The sequence below is a fragment of the Filicampus tigris genome, chromosome 2, assembly GCF_054856515.1.
Source record: "Filicampus tigris isolate MCC_2025a chromosome 2, RoL_Ftig_1.0, whole genome shotgun sequence".
Lineage (NCBI taxonomy): Eukaryota > Metazoa > Chordata > Actinopteri > Syngnathiformes > Syngnathidae > Filicampus > Filicampus tigris.
In genome coordinates this window covers 30,092,977-30,109,782 of record NC_141218.1, presented here as the reverse complement: position 1 = coordinate 30,109,782, position 16,806 = coordinate 30,092,977, and the positions used below count along the sequence as shown (strand labels likewise).

General features: G+C 40.4%; 1 protein-coding gene across 2 annotated transcripts in view; it reads left to right on the top strand.

The window, feature by feature from the left end:
* Positions 1–16,806, top strand: part of aff2 (AF4/FMR2 family, member 2) — a 172,528-nt gene that overhangs the window by 147,160 nt on the left and 8,562 nt on the right. The window contains exons 15-23 of one of the 2 annotated variants that reach the window (XM_086023915.1): positions 1,011–1,212; positions 2,644–3,696; positions 5,488–5,603; positions 11,173–11,401; positions 11,953–12,086; positions 12,639–12,702; positions 13,203–13,339; positions 13,944–14,015; positions 15,083–15,176. In XM_086023915.1, coding sequence (XP_085880041.1) covers positions 1,011–1,212; positions 2,644–3,696; positions 5,488–5,603; positions 11,173–11,401; positions 11,953–12,086; positions 12,639–12,702; positions 13,203–13,339; positions 13,944–14,015; positions 15,083–15,176 — 2,101 coding nt within the window. Of the gene's footprint in view, positions 1–1,010; positions 1,213–2,640; positions 3,697–5,487; positions 5,604–11,172; positions 11,402–11,952; positions 12,087–12,638; positions 12,703–13,202; positions 13,340–13,943; positions 14,016–15,082; positions 15,177–16,806 lie in introns of both variants that reach the window. The other variant, XM_086023914.1, reaches the window with a different exon arrangement.

The following is a 16,806-nucleotide window of genomic DNA, read 5'->3' as shown; positions in this document are numbered from 1 at the left end:
CATGTTTTTCTAACATCTGAATCGTGAAGATTTCTACAATTAATTCGTTTGAAATGAAAACAACCGGTTTCCAAGTATGCTGATTACTATACGCTCTTCAAGCACAATATTAGGCGTACCTGCAGCTACCATACATCCAATTGTACAGAAACTGTCCATAATTCTCAGAAGTGACAGGTATACATTTAACATAATGTTTCTTATTGTACTTTGCATTGTGTAGAATTGCAAAGTTTTTGCGACTTTCGACTTGATCCCTTCTGGACGCCACAGCGACTCACTCACATGAGTTGTTTGGCACGATTTTTACAGTTATACCTGATTTATTCCAAATTTTGATTTATCTCTTCTCCTCACATATTTTTAGCTCCCTTTCTGTGGCCTTCCAAGCTACAAGAGCATTCTGTGAAGTAGTTGTCCATCCTGCCAGTAACTATAAATGAGCACAAAAACACCTTTAGCTACTGAAATCATTTTGATTTTTTACCTTCGTGAGTTAATGCAAACAACAGACATCTTTACTTCCTTTGCATTGTAATGGCGATCAGCAGAAAGTGACCCGCGATTGACCCATTGTGACGTCACATGTTCATGTGACACAAAAACCTATGATTTGAAGTGAATATCGCCGCTGTCCTGCGAAAAACACTTAGGTCCCGTTTTTTCATTTTTCTTATTTTTACGTGAAAAGTGTTTCTGTGTTACATACGTTGCATTAACGTGAATTTTCTTTTTAAAAAATCCCAAATTTACATGCGTGTTTTTCACAGGACAGCGACAATATGCTGTTTCGGTAAAGCTGTACCTTTTCATTCAATTTGAGGGCGAATAAGTTTGCTTTCATTCAAAGTATACAGAACAGCTGTGAACTGGAAACCACAAGTTTAAGTTAAACAAATGTAAACCATAAAATGCACTTTTGATGAATAAGCGCTTTAACCTTTTTTTTTTTTCTGTGTGTGCAGTGTATTTTGTTTGCAACCCCTTCTCACAATTTATCTCGTTGGTAGCCCTGCAGTGAGGGAAAAGGACCTGTACCCACCTTCCTCCCTGGAGCATCAGAACACGCCTAGGCCGAGAACCAAGCCCCCCAGTGGGAAAACGGCTCCCAGGAAAGAACCTCGTAGTTCCAGCAACTCAAACAACACCATTGCGCAACCGCTAGCACTACAGCAAACCACTGTGTCAATACCTACTGTCAGTGTAAACCAGGTTAGTTTTGCGTGGGCGTGTGTAGGGGTGCATGTGTGTGTGTGTGTGTGCGTGTGTCATCATTTTACACCTCTGATGAAAACAATAGCTGAGAGAAGCGTCAGTTCATAGTATCCAAAGAGCACTTCATCTTCATAGCACCGAGACAGCATTACAACTATTGTGAATCAATATCTCCTGCTTTTGTAGCGCATTTGAAAGACAGCGCGAGAATTAAATAGATGGAGGGATTAAAATTGTATTTAGATTTAGATTGTAAAATCTAACACTAATTCATCGTGCTTACAGGAAATGTTGGTATTAGCATTATTACTATTATTATCAATATTGTTTTTGTTACTATTATTATCAATGTTGTTTTTATTGTTGTTTGTAGATGAATCATAGCGAGCAAAGAGATTGAGATTACACTTTATACCCTCCGGGTTGAGTTGAGGGTGATTTGGAGCCTAAGCAAAAATCGGCAGCATTTAAATAATCAAGTCAGGAAAAATCATAAATCGCATAGAAAACCCCCAAGTAATGGTGACTCATCAGAGATCAATTCAAGAACCTTTAAAGGAACACAAAAATGAACGATCGCTTTACACGCTGCTGGCAGTGTGTTGTGATCTCGCTCACCTTTTGGGCTTTGTGTTTGTTGCCTTTGAAAAAGAGCATGAGGGCACACGAGAACGATATGAATAAAAACAGGCACAATTCAAGCGCAAATGAAACTATATGACCTCATATATGACCTCAACCACAAGCAAACAGTAACTAATCAATCTGTCATGCAGAAAACAAGACAGCTTTGATATCTTCCAGTTTTTCTGAAAAGTTTGATTTAATTAAACAGTCAGAGGTTCAAACCACCAACCTACATTCTTTGCACGGCTTTTATGTTTTCCAATAATAGCAGTTATTAAGGGTACAAACCAAGTTCAACAAATGATTTTTATTTATTCCACTAAAGGCTCGACCTGAGTTAAGGAGCTGGTTTAATTAGTTAAGGTTAGAAAGTGTGTGCAACCTCTTCTTTACATTCCCGACTGATGCTAGAATGTAAGAAGTTTGAAAATTAAACATGAAAAGGCTGGACAAGTGCTTCAACGTTTCTTAAGGAGTTTTGCAGACGGTGCGGTCCACTGATACATTTTGTCAAGTCTATCAACTGTTCATAGCAAGATGGTATCGCTGCCTCTTAATTTGCATGTGACAGACATCATCTTGCATGTGCTCAATTGCGTGACGTGTGCTGTGAATATCACTGACCTTGAAACTGTAGAGAGCCAAAACATGTCTGTCTTATTTGCATCATATCATCATCAGATATATATTTTGTTTTCTTTGCCATGTTTTGAAATTATTCTTGTTTTGAAATTAGAACTACGTTTGCAACAAGAATGATCAATTCTGATTCCTTGTCATGCTTTATTTGTCAAAAAGCAGGACAAGAGAAAGCACAGAGGCCCGAGTAGCAAAATCACACCCAAGTCCAGAGAGTTTGTCGAAACAGATTCTTCCTCCTCCTCTTCAGAATGCCAGTCGGATTCAGAGGAAGTCGTGAAAATCCCCGCTTTGCCGCTTCAGTCAACACGTGCCGCAATTAACGCACAGCCTCAGTCCAACTCCTACACCCCCCCTCTTCCCTGTTTTGGCTCGGCCAGCAATATGGGAAGCCTGGGAGTCTTTGGAGGGAAGGGACTTTGTGTCCCAGATGGTAGCAGCGTGCCCGCTAATATTAATAGTAGCACTGGTAGCATCAACAGCGGTGGCCCAGCTAGTAGTAGCTGTAACACGCTAAGCATTATCAACATAAGTGGTTCATTTGGTACCTCTGTTCCTGACCCTGGAGGGTTAGGTGGACCGTGCAAGATCCTGGAGTCCATGTCACCACACTTCAATATGGGGCAAGATTTGCCTCTTTCCCCACTTCCGGAATACCAGGAGACTCAGAGTCTGTGGGTGAAAATTGACCTGAGCTTGCTGAACAGGGTGCCAGGACAGGGTTTCGGTCAAATATCTCGAGTGGGGAAAATAGAACAGGACGGGCTTGAAGGAAGAGGATGCGAGAGACCAGGGGAAAGGGTCATGGTGTCAGACAGAGAGAGACAAAAACAGGGTGACAGAGAGTGCCAAGGGCTCAGGGAAAGACCCAAGTTACCTAAAGGGGAGCAGCAGAATGAAGAAAATGAGCCATTAGTGCACGACACAGAGAGGCAGTGTGACAGCAGTCGATTAACAGAGAGGGACAGGCAGGCGGACAGAGAGGAGAGAGAAAGGTTCAACTTGGGAGAACGAGACAAGGTGACGGAAAGAAGAGAGAAGGGATGTCAGGGGCTCAGGGTCCTGGACAACCCCCCTGTGCAGGAGAAGACTCTTCCAAGGCTGCCTGGGAGGACGGAAAGAGGAGAGGGTGGAGGAAAACACAGGAGGCAAGCTACGGGCGGCTTGGTGGTCCCCACAGAGAAGCGCACCAGCAAAAGCAAGAGAAAACACAAGGTTAAAATTGTTTCCATGTCATTCAAACTTTTGCCTTGTACATGTCCTCAACTGTTATTGCTTGTCCCATAGGCAATTGGGTCATCATCTAAAATCAGCTACATATATTTCAAATAGGGATGTAACAATTTTTCAAAAATCAATTTTATATTAACATAAAAGCTTCAAATATGCATCTATGTAAAAAAAAAAAAAGAATCAATTCGCAACGCTATGTTAACCATAGCTGCTCTCTCATGTCTCTGCTGCAAACAAACTGTATACGCACATTGGGTAAATTACTTGACACCAGAACTGGCAAGATTAGATTACTAACACGACAACTTCAACGATCAAAATCATCGACAGTTCAATTTAATAGTGAGCGCGTCGTTTATTTATATATCTAAACTGTTTTTCTTTCGAAAACACCTCGCGTATCTCACAGCCTGCATGCTTGTCTGCAACGCACATTCGCAGTAGTGGTAATCCGGGTCACCCGTGGTTTAAACAGAAGCATTGTGGGTAATAGCGTCATGGCTCTCGAGTTAGCGTTAACGGAGTCCGAAAGTCTGGGCGCATTACACATTTACACAATTACTTAATACGATGTAAATCTCCCTTTCATAGCTAATAATGCTGCAATAAATGAGCATCTAAAAAGGAAGCACGTTGTGGCTGATGCCTGATTTCATTTCTCACATTGAGACAGTTGTTTCTGAAAGCTAGCTTTAGTTAGCACACACAGGCTACCGTGCATGTCCTGCTGTGGTACGCCAACATGTGGTAGCGCCTACTACGGATTATGGAGGCATTAGTCAGGGAACATCGAGCAGCAAGAGGACGTGCTGCCTCACGGTCACTGTGACTGTGTGCCGCTGTGTACCGAGTGTTGCATTTACGAATCGGAAATCTCAGCGCTCCAACTTGACCTATTTTCCACAAACCCTTAATGGCAACACCTAACAATAAAATACATAACATACCGACTCATTAGAATGTACTCGAATGTACTAATTTAGATTACTATACAATTATGTTGCTCCTAATCTTTAAAGGCTTTCTTTTCCATTACAGGTGCATATCACATTTTGAATGTGTAGATTAAATTATGCATATTAGAGTAGCAACACAAAACGTTTTGGATTAAAGTTAAATAAAAACAAAATTAAAAGCCAATACAAGTCTTTGGTTTAGTTTTATTTAGCACAGTGCTTTTCCCTAATTTTATTCATTTGATTTCACTCTCCTCTGCATTAAAAAATAGGATTGGTGCTCAAAAAATATGTGAAATATGTTTACAAGTATTTTTGTTGTACTCAGTATAGGTAGTTTCATAGTTGCAACTCAGGACTACTGTTGGTCATTGGTCAACTAGCAAAATAATAGTTTGTGGCAGCCCTACTTGACACGCTTGCACCAAACATCATCGCGTATCGTGTTTGCGAATGGCTCCAGCGCCACACTAGTGCACAGAGACAAGCATGGTAGCGATTAAAAAAAAAAAAAAAAAAATCAAATCGAATAGAAAACGAGGAACTGAAAATCGAATTGAATAGGGGCTTGAGTGAATCATTAGCTAATTTTAAATTATTCTTATTAATATTCTTCTCATTATTATTATTACTACTTTTATTATTATTGTTTGTCTTCAAGGAAAGGGTATTGTGATGTCCATGCTTAGTGGAGTGGTGCCTTAGCATCCTCTGTTGACCAGCCGCCACTGCTCCCGGCTATAAATTTTCTTCCTCTTGTTTGTGCACAATCCCTGTCGCGCTTTCTAGCTCATGTTTGTCTTCTTTCTATTCCCAGTTGGAGCACATGGAGCCATCCGGCAACAGCAATAAAAAGCTACAATTGGACAAAGACTGTCAGCTCCTTCCACCTTGTATCTCTCCAATACACAACCACAAAAACGACTCTATGGAGTAAGTACTGACAGTGAGCACTCCTCAACACACTCGCTGTAATGTTCAATGATACACTTCAGAGCCAGTATTTACAATCAGGGTTCTAAATGAACTTTTTTGAACACCAGGCAATGTGGCTGGTGACTCTCTAAAGTTACCAGCCAATCAGAATTTCCACTAGCCAATTATTTTATTTATTTATTTTTTGACTTTGGCTCCACTGTTTTTACGTACCTCCCTCACACTCTCTGTTTGTTTCTCACATTGGTTGCACTCTAGACTGTAGTGTGAAATACAATCTTTCGTGCTGCCAATGGGCGCATTAAACATCATTATGTAGCATTACGGCACAGTATTTATTGGGAATGTAGGAGTCACTGCCAGGGGTACAAATGACAGAGAACAAAACAAAGCGTAGAGTAGGGTTGGGCATCATTTGAATTTCAACGATTCTGATTCCAACGATGCCGGGGGTGGGGGTGTACGGCGTAGTCGGGGGGATGGTGCGAACGGCAGCTGTCACTTGCCTAAACGTAATCGACGACGAGGGGCGGCGAGGGGGTTCGTACGGCGGATGTCACACTATGAAAGTTAATCAGCGACGGGGGCTGCCATCACGGTGTTGGACCGGCCCGGAAATAGACCAGCCGTTCGGGAAAATCAATACATTTTCCAGAAATTCACGATTGCCAACACACCCCTGATGTTGGGAACAAGATGTATTTTTTTGTTTAACTCACTTGATGATGACACTGTGGTACGGCGTACTGTAGGCTGAGGCTTGTAGTGGCAGGAAGCATCAAGCTCATCAGACACACACTCCATTAACGTATTGTCGTCATGCCACCAGCCAACCTTCTTTGCACAATATCATCTTATTATATTATAAGTATTGCACTAAAGAGACTATTAATTTAGAAAGTTGTTTAACAAGGTTAAGCCAGATCTGTGATCATCGCCGAGTGCACCCGTGCGACGTGGTGCATGTGCACACTTTCTTGTTTGTTGGTTTAAGCAATGTTCTCCTTCAGGTGGGCGGTAGAGGCACCGTTACGGGGAACAGGGAATTTAAAATGCGCACGATTCCGGGATAAAAGTGCCGGCTCTAATTGATTCTTGAGACTTGATTCCCAAGCCTAAGTATATCGGACTGACACAATTGCCTCATTCATCAGCAGTCAAATTGGCTAGCTGGTAAGTTTTTATCAACACCTGCCAAAATGAATTTTAACCTGCGTTTGGCGGGTTGGTGGCTGTTAATCTGTACAGTATGGGGCACAACAAAGGGATGTGTATGCATTGACGGAGAGTGAGGGCAAGCTTTGCAAAACTGTCAAAACCTCAAAATGCTCCTTGGTCAATTTGTCTCCACATATAAAGCTCTAGCTGCTTTCACACTCATGCCATCTTACACGCAACTCACCACTAAATATGATGAAAGTTTAAATAGGATCCACATGTAAAATGTCCTTAAAATCCTAAACTGCAGTGAGGTTTAAATTAAATTGAATATTAATGAAAGCAATGGGGAATACAAATTTCACCGCAACACTAATGACACACGATGCCCTCTTTGGGATTTTCTGAAAACAGATGAAGCTGACCGTCACGTTGCATAAAAGTCAACCTGGCGTCTCCTGAGATTTACTAAAAACCTCATCACAATCACAGATTATATTGCAAGGGAGATGGGAGGGAAAGTTGGGGTGACCCGGAGTTGAACCCTCGACATTGTGCGCCAGACGCCTCAGCGTGTAGAACGTCTGTATTTCACCCAAGAGGCTTTTTATAGTAGCTGTAAACTGGCTGATGTGATTACCCGACTCAGAGCCTTTCACCATTTTCTAATCTGTGACTTGTGACAGATTATCACCGCTCAGTCGGTGAAATCATGACGCTATAAATTAATGGTTGAAAATGAGAGTTTCGGAAAAGCGGCTTTGCAATTTTGAAAGCCTGAAATATACGCAACTGTCCAAGGAACGTTCCATAAACTTGGCCGATATCATGCGGTCATTTAGTGCTTTAACATTGGTTGTTGTCAATATGCATGAGTGCCCTGGAAAACTCATACATACCAGCATTCATTTAGAAACAACACACAAAACACATGCATATTAGCATAGTCATGCACGTTGCTTGCATCCATTATTCTGTACACACGCACAGCCATACCACACAGACAAACACTCGCAGACACTCAGCCACTAATTAGTTTTGTCTCCCAGGTTTTGTATATTATCACTAATGTCTAGGCCCGCGGTGCTGTTCTGCGAGCTCAGCAACTCTTGCATTGCATCAACCCCCCCAGAGCTTCTAGGGAGAGGAAAAACATAAAAAATATTATCTATGGTGTTGCAAACAATATGAGTCACAGGAGCTACAATAACAACTGAGGGTTTAATCATCTGTTGGTCTATCAGGAAAGAAAAAGAAAGGACCATTTTAACTTTCAAAACTATCATTCAACTACAAATGAAGTCTGTCGACATAATGTGGTAGAATAACTTATAACTGATCTTTTCCTGTTTACCCGGTTTAAAACATTGTAAAATCCGTTTGAAGACACATTTCTATTCTCTGGCTTTTGATCCGACCTGAGACTGACTGTTTTCGTCTGTTTTCTGGTGTCTATTGTTTATAGTGTTTTGTATTAATTTATTGCTTACACTTGTTGTATTATGGCTATTTTGTCTTTTTTTCTATTTTTCTGTAGCTGTTGTGAAAAGCGCGATATAAAGAAAATTGTATTGTAGTGTATGTTTGCTTGTTGAAGCAGGTACCACACAATCTTTAATTGTATCTTGCTGCAAAAAAGCCACTCAAGAGATGGATAACGGTTCAGTATGAGCTGGCCTTACCTTTGTAATTACATTGTTTTTGTTGAACAACTTTTATGATGGTATACTAGAAATATACTGTAGTGTACATTAGTATCATTGCAGAATGTCCAGAGGGGATACACTGTAGTCATCAACTACCATTCATTCAATTGAATTTAGCTTGTTTGACCAATAGGTGACTCTGATAATGGATGGATGGACATGAACTCTAAAGTCCATATTTTCATAGACAGCGCACATGTGCTCAGGGGTCAACTCTTGCACCTCTGATTTTTTTTTTTTTTTTTTTTGCTGGTGCAAGTCTCATTTAGCGTGGTTGGGAATTTGGCAGACCGCGTTCCGGAGGACTGAGGGCATTTTCTTTTACACGCCCCTGCCGCACCTGACATTTTGGTGTCTAGAGGTAGACTAAATGTTGCACTTGGTGAAAACTGGGTTGAAGTTGTGGCGCAGGTGGTGTAACGTAATTTCGGTCGATTTGATCGAGGTGCAGGCCGACAGATTCTGCGCTGCGAGCACGTGTGTCGTGGATGTAATCATATTTCATTCTTAAATATAACAACAGTTTGCACCAAATCCTCTGAATCACTATTGAAATCAATGAATTGAAAGCATTATTATTATTTATGTTGTTTTTATCTTTGGTATGTTTTACTTTTAAATCAGCCCGCTGGCTGTGGCACATCTCCAGGGGAGGAGGGTCGAACACGGATACGAACAATCGGGGTGAAAGGCGGTCTCCAAGTGCTCACTTCATAGCGGTGATCTGTGATCGCTGTGCTCAACTTTTCATTATCCACCCGTGGAGGTCTGCTGGCAGTTCCTTATAAACGCACTTTGTGCGCGTCGATGTCCTGCATGAATGCCAGGCATGTAGGCCGTGCGCCTTTCCTACGCTAAATTCAAAGGGAATGAGAGGAGCCGCTTCCCTTGACCGACATGTGTTCCCGCCCACAACTGCGCAAATGCCTGTTTGTAACTGCCAGCGTCTGTGAAAATACCAAAAGAAAGGCAACTCTTGTTAGACCGTGCTTTGTGCTAGACTTGCATTTGTCAAGAAAATAGGGCCCTAAGACGTTATGCCATTCCAGCTATTTTTGTCAAACTATTTTTGGGTTCACAAAGTAGAATTGTAGAATCTTAACCATGCATAAGAAACAAACAGAAACTTATATATCAAATGGAGAATATATTTGTGCATTTCAGTGAAATGTGTTCATCCAATGGGCTCTTTGCACATAATCTCCCATGTAGCCAAAATAGGACTGCATTATTCTACACATGGCTTTTACAGGACTTGCCCAACTACCATAACCATTACTGCTGTGCATCGTCTTCATACGTCCTCCCAGTAGCGAATTACAGAAATGTACGCCTTTTCTTCCATCCATAAGCATCACCAGACCCCTTTTAATGGGGCACTTGCCCCAGCAACAATGAGCTGTGCCCCAGTATCAGGTGCGGACTGACCATCGGACTTGCTAGTAAGGCCGGAGTGGGGGAAAAAATAAAATGAAATTTCTGCGCAGTGGTTAATATGTCGCAGCAACCACCCACAGTGTTTCCCTCCATTCCTTAATTTGTGACCTGCTCGTTATGGCCACATCATTTCCCAAGTGTTTTCTATGCTACATACGACAAGTACGGCTGCCAGTTTGTCCGGGTATCACAATGTTGGCTGGGAGAGAAAGATATGACTGTATATACGTATATCTCCAGGAATTTTCTGGTAAAGGCTAAATGTCATATTAAACAAAATGTTAACATGAAGAATTGGAGTTGTGACTGCAAATAGCTGTTCCTTACAGATCTCAACGTTTTAATTGGAAAACACAGTTGTTCACTTGCATGAACATGTTAAAGCAAGTTGACCAAATATTGCATGCTCTTTTCTTGTTTCTTCGAGGTGCTATACATTTTTGGGACATGAACAACAGCAACCCTCCTCCTATCAAATTCGGTCTTGGTTAACCTTTATTAAGTTTGCAGACGTAAACGTGCCATCAAGCTTGTACTGCCACTGCACCCACGCCCACGGCTTTACTCGGGGTGCAGAACACTGAGCGCACAATGCAGTTTCAGGTCTGCTAATGTGAAACAAAAACAGCTTTGCTATGGTTTTGTTGTAGTGTTTAAAACATTCATAGTTGTTGAAATATATAATTAGATACATAGATATCTATATATCATATATAGATATTAGATAATAGAATTATAAATAGATAACCCTAGCTAACCTTTATCCAAAGATTATTTTTAAAAAATTTTTAGTTCCAAGATCTCTTTCTTAAATGAGTCTATTCCTCCTTTTAATTGAATGTTGCCGTGCACTGCAACACCAATTAAAACAGGTTCTGGGACTGGGCAATACATGTACTGAATGAGTTCAACATCACGGGGAAATCCAAGTTAGGATGATTTTGGATGATGGTGTACACATTGGAACACAACAATGTTCATGGTATTGTTTGTTTTGCTTTTTGGGGGTTGGGAATGATCATTTTTATGGCTCATACCCCTCATACTTGGCTGTTTACTTGAGACTATGAATACACAGCTGTCATATTGCACAAAACCGGAAACGTTTATTATCCGCAATGACCATGACGTCACAGCATTATGTGCAAAGAGCCCATTTCGATGCAAAAAGCTCAAACATTAAGGCAAACATCTAATGAGATTACCGCTACTTTGCTTGCACTTCTAAGTGTATGTTTGTGTGTGTGTGTGTGTGTGTTCTTTAGATCTCTGAACAGGAAACAGTCCCGCCGGCAAGATGAGAAGCTCCTTCCTCCACTACTGTCCCCGCTTCCTGAAGAACCCCCTCATAAACGTAGCTGCGAGAGCAGTTCATCTCTCAGCCAGGATGGCGGCGCCACTTCAGCGGTGCCTTGCCCAGTCTCCTGCTCCACACACAGACACAGAAGAGGAGATAGCAGAGGATTATCACACGCCAGAAATGTTGCTACAAGTGTAAGTCTGAAGATATGCCCAATCGAAAACTGGAGCTACTAATTTTACTAACATATTCCTGGCTATATATGACATGTAAATGAAAGTTATACTGATAATCAGTCTATTGATTCATCACAATATGGAAACAAAGAATGCAAAACGTATCAAAATTAATTATTCATTAAAAAAAAACACACACTTTTCTAATAATACCATCAAAGTATATAGCCCAATTTCGTATAAACACAAGATGCAATTATTAAGCACCATACTTGTCTTCAGTTTACGTTGTTCGAATATGTTTAATAGGTTGAAAGTTTTGCTTTAAGATGACTTTTGTTTGCAAAAGTGTACAATATCAATATTTGTTCAATGGAGTATGAGAAGTATCTGTCTACTATTTAATTGACAAGAACATTCACAAATGGCTCATTCAAATAATTTACAGTATGCTAACTATTACGTTCTCTGATTGTGTCCTTTACAAATAATGTACGTATGTTATACACAGTATACATTATATATTATATACTCAAAAGCTTTTTCTTCCAATGACCTCTCTTCTACAGCTAACAGATCATCATAGCAAGAAGCCCTGTGGAGAGAGTGTCCATGCCAACGGACAGTCCAACTCAGATGCGTGGTCAGAACCACTGACAGAACCTGCAGAACCTCCCAGACCAAGACTGTCCTTTAGTGACACGTATGTACAAGCAGAGCGATTGTTACAGTAAATACAACCCTTAGCACAGTGACAATGGCTTACATTTAACTTTTTTTTGTTTTGTTTATTTTGTATCTTGGACTCTTACGTTACCCTTTGTTCCCAGCGAAATACACTTCATGTTTATTTTGCTGAATACAGCCTAGCATGGTGAAGTATGTCATTTCTGCAGTAGGTGACTCATGCGATTTAATTACACTGCTGAGTCTGTTCTAAGCTCAAATAAATAAATCAAATCATGTAGGTCAGTGCAAATACTCCTCGGAGAGCTTAACCAATATAAAAAAAGAACAAGAAAAAAAAAATACATATTTTCCCCGGAGTCTAGTCTAACTGTCTTAGACATTCAACTTCCTGCATTCACTTAGAAGGCACCATGTGACCCTGCCTGAGTTCTATTATGACCCACTATGTAGCCATTTAATTCATTTTCACTTCAACATGAAGGGTGGTTTCGTTTTTTGGGTGAATGACTTGTCTACCCACACATATTATTCATGCCTATTTATATGTTCTTTGTGCCGAATCCAGTGTCCATAGTGCTGACTACTATATGCAGGAAGCCAAAAGGCTAAAGCACAAGGCTGATGCTTTGGTAAGTTGATCTGCAATCACTATTGGATACAGATCTGACAGACACATACACTCACACACACATATTGTACACGCAGACACACACTGCTGCATGCCGGAAGATAGCTACGCAAAGATGGACAGAAAATGATTGAAAAACACACAACATGAGCAGACTGTAATAATGTACTAGCTCTGAGCTTGGTTGTGTGCATTATTGCTTGTTGCTTCATGGACTGCATTGTATCATTTAATTGCTCCATTTTATCCACCTAAATGTTGAATTCAAAGACGGATGACGCCTGCTACATTATACATTATCCAAATAATTAGCTGATTGTTGTAAACAATGAAATGAAATGTAGTCAACTCGTATTTATCTTACATTGACGCATTGTTTCCTCAGATTTATTTGCGGATTAGTGGCTTAGTGGGGAATTACTCAAAGAGAAGACTAAGTCTGTTTGAACACGTGTAGGTGTCTAATTGTATTTTTCTCCTGCATGCCTTCTCTGCATGTAGATGGACAAATTTGGTAAAGCAGTGAACTACGCTGACGGCGCCCTCTCTTTCATTGAGTGTGGAAATGCTATGGAGCGCGATCCTCTTGAGGCCAAATCTCCATACACAATGTACTCGGAAACTGTTGAGCTAATCAGGTATGGGTTAGAAGTCATGTGAGCAAGTGAAATGGATTGAAACAATGGATAACGATGAAACACCGAACAAAATGAAAAGACTTTCATTAATTTGTTAACCCCTGTAGCTCTTTCTTGAAAAAAAAAAATCAATAACTGAAGGTCAATTGTTTTGAAATGTATCCATCCACAGTGTCAAAAAAAAGCTTTCTTTGGCCTATGTTCAGTGTCCAGATTTATTCAAAGCTTGAGAAATGGTGTTCTGCACTTGTTTACTAATGATCAGCACGGTGGGTAGTGTTGAATCATGTCCCCCTCACATTTGAGAGGTTAAGTTTCCCAATCATGGTTCATGGCAGTGCATATTCTGCCCATGCTTTTCCTCCAACTTTCACAAACACATTGCGTACGTTAGATTGATCTAAGACTCTTAATTGTTCATGAGAGTGCAAATTTGTTCTTCTGTATGTGCCCTGCAATTGACTGGTAACCAGTCCATGGTGACCCTAGACTCTCCCAGAAAACAACTGGGCTCCGTCATAATCCTAATGAGGAAAGGGACTATAGAAAATCGATCAATGGATTTTTACTTCTCTCTCGTTTTTTCCTCTTGCTCTCTCCCTAGGTATGCCATGAGGTTGAAGAACTTCACCAGCCACTCAGCCACCATAGCTGAGAAGAAACTTGCCGTGTTGTGGTACGATTCCCATGCTTTCTATTGGAACACTCCGTTAACCTTTGATGTTAATTGGTATTTTATTGTCATCTTGTTGCACATAACTGGACTCTTGTTAGTTCAACAGGACAATCATATGTTAATGTTAGGGATAAAAGTCACAGACGGTGTAGTGCTTCACTCACCTGTCTTTGATGCGGGAAATGTGGGTTCAGTTCTGACTCAATGACGCTATGAATGTGAGTGTGAATCGTTGTCTCTCTCCATTATGTTTACCTGTGATTGGGTCCGTGATGTGGTCGTGATGTGCTGAACATTGAATATGCAGAGATCCACTGTATAGTTACTGCGATATTAACATTTTACAATGACAGAAAAGCGGTTGCTAAATGAGTAGAGGGATTTATTTGCGGCTTACATACTCAGCATCTTAATGGGACACATTGTCTTCAGTCTATTAGAGCAGAGGCCACTAGGTGAGGATATACTGTATGCTTTTAAAAGACAAAACATCACATCTTGTGTCTTGTTGAAGCCAGACATGAGAAGACAATTTTCCACATCAGGAGAAGTCCTCTTCATGCTCTTCTGTAGATGAAAAATGAGGCCCAGTTTTGATAAAGCTGCTACGGCAACATTCATGCTAATGTGTTTACTGGCCTCAAAGGGTTAAAACCTGTAGTCGCCCCTGTGTCCCGCTCACTGGATTCTCGTGGGTGCCTTTGTTTTCCAAGGGGCCACAATGGAAGCATGTCAGATGGAAATGTGAGATTACAAATGTGGCTTTTGCAAGTCTATCAGGCTTAGACTGTTTATGTCCTTATATGTTTTGAGGGTCTTTTCATCTCTGTTCTTTCTTTCCTTTACCGTAGGGGGAAAAAAAACGGAGACTGAAAGATTAGATAAACACATTCTGTGTTTTTGCATGTGCTTCGTAGGTGCTTGTCCGACTCTCTGAGGACATGTATGAAATCTGACTGTATATATTTTTTTTAATGACAGGAAGATAACACAGTATTGAGGATGAGGCTTTTACGGTGAATTTGTAGAGAGGATTCATCTGCCTTCTAATGGTTTTGTTTCCATAGTAACCGCTGTCTGTCTCTGCTGTATCTGCGGATGTTCTATCTGAAGAAAGACCATGCTGTCAAGTACTCGCGTTCGCTGATGGAGTATTTCAAGGTAACACACACACAGACACATGCACACAAACGCTAAGATGGTGACTTTACTTCCCCACTAATTTTCCACTCTATGGGTGAAAAACATGCAAAGCCAATTACAACACATTTCATATTCGTTTTCATGGTGCTGTGCATTAATTTTGCATGGCATTATTAAAATCCATGCTTTCTCTTTGATATTAACACATTAATTAGCTCCATCAATCATCAAAGAGGATTGTTGAGTTTAATGTACTTGTTTTGATTAATTATGTGTAGTTTAATTAATTACTGAGGATGTCATTATCACAGTGCTGCATTCTCAGTGATGGGATTGGATTTCCGGGAAGCAACGGAATGGGAAATTGCGGGAGCTCTGTGTGTGAGTGTGTGGGTGCGTGTACATGTGCGTGGTGCTCAGGCAGTGTGTGTTGAGGAGACGAAAACAACGGAAAAAAGGGTTAGGGTCACATTTTATAAAGCCTTCTAGTTTGTACACTACTGTATATATACACAGTATATATACAGTATATATCTGCAAGAGTGAGGGCTGTATATATATATATATATATATATATATATATATATATATATATATATATATATATATATATATATTATATATATATATTAGGGATGGGACGAGACAAAAATCCCACAAGACGAGATTTTTGCTAAATTTTGGATATAAAAAAATGCCTAATGTAATTTTTTCAGTTTTCCAAATGTTTTTTATCGAACAGACTGCAAGAAAATTAATCATCTAGCTCTAAAGTGCAAATGCAAACAGGAGTCACTTTTGTGACATGCTCTCAAGTATTGCTGCAGTAACAGCTAAAGCTGAGATCTTTCCCCTTACTGAATACTTTGACAAAATCCAACTGTGCTCGTGGGGCAGTAACTCAATTATATATAGTGTTTTATGTTAATTTATTGGCTTTATTTATTTATATTTTTATTTATATGTTATATATTTGTTAATATTTATTGATATATTTATCAATAGATGTATCACTGCCTCTTATTGTTTTTTGTTGTTTATTGTATTGTTTCTAAAGTGCTTTGTTACAGCTCTAGCCGTTATGAAATACGCTATATAAATAAAATTGTATTGTATTGTAGAGTTCAACTTGTTTCTCAGTCGATCTTCAACAAGAGGAATGTCACTGCGTCTGTGTCAAGATTTCTGCAATTCGTCGTAGTTCTGGGCTCCTCAGAGCTGCAGATACGGCACCCCGCTGCTCTAGATCACGAGCCATCATGTCCAAAGAGTTGTTCTAGCGCGTGATTACGTCCATAATTAGTTTGTGCGTGGGCAGCTCGAGCTGTCTTTATTTAGACGTCAAAAGTGCTGCTGCTGTTGAGTATCGGTGAAAAAAAGAAACTATACGCTTGACACGTCTAAACAAACATGATACGCGGCCAACTTTGGACCAGCTGCATTAGCGTTGCGTTCATTGCCTGCACGATAAGCACTTAATGTGTGGCTCGCAAGATCTCGTAGCACGAGATCTCGTCCCATCCTTAATATCCGGACTATAAGCCGCTACTTTTTTCCTAGGTTTTGAACAATGCTTATAGACCTGTGCGGCTATTCTGTGGATTTTTCTTTCAACTGTAGGGGCGGTCTAACCAGAATTACAATCCAA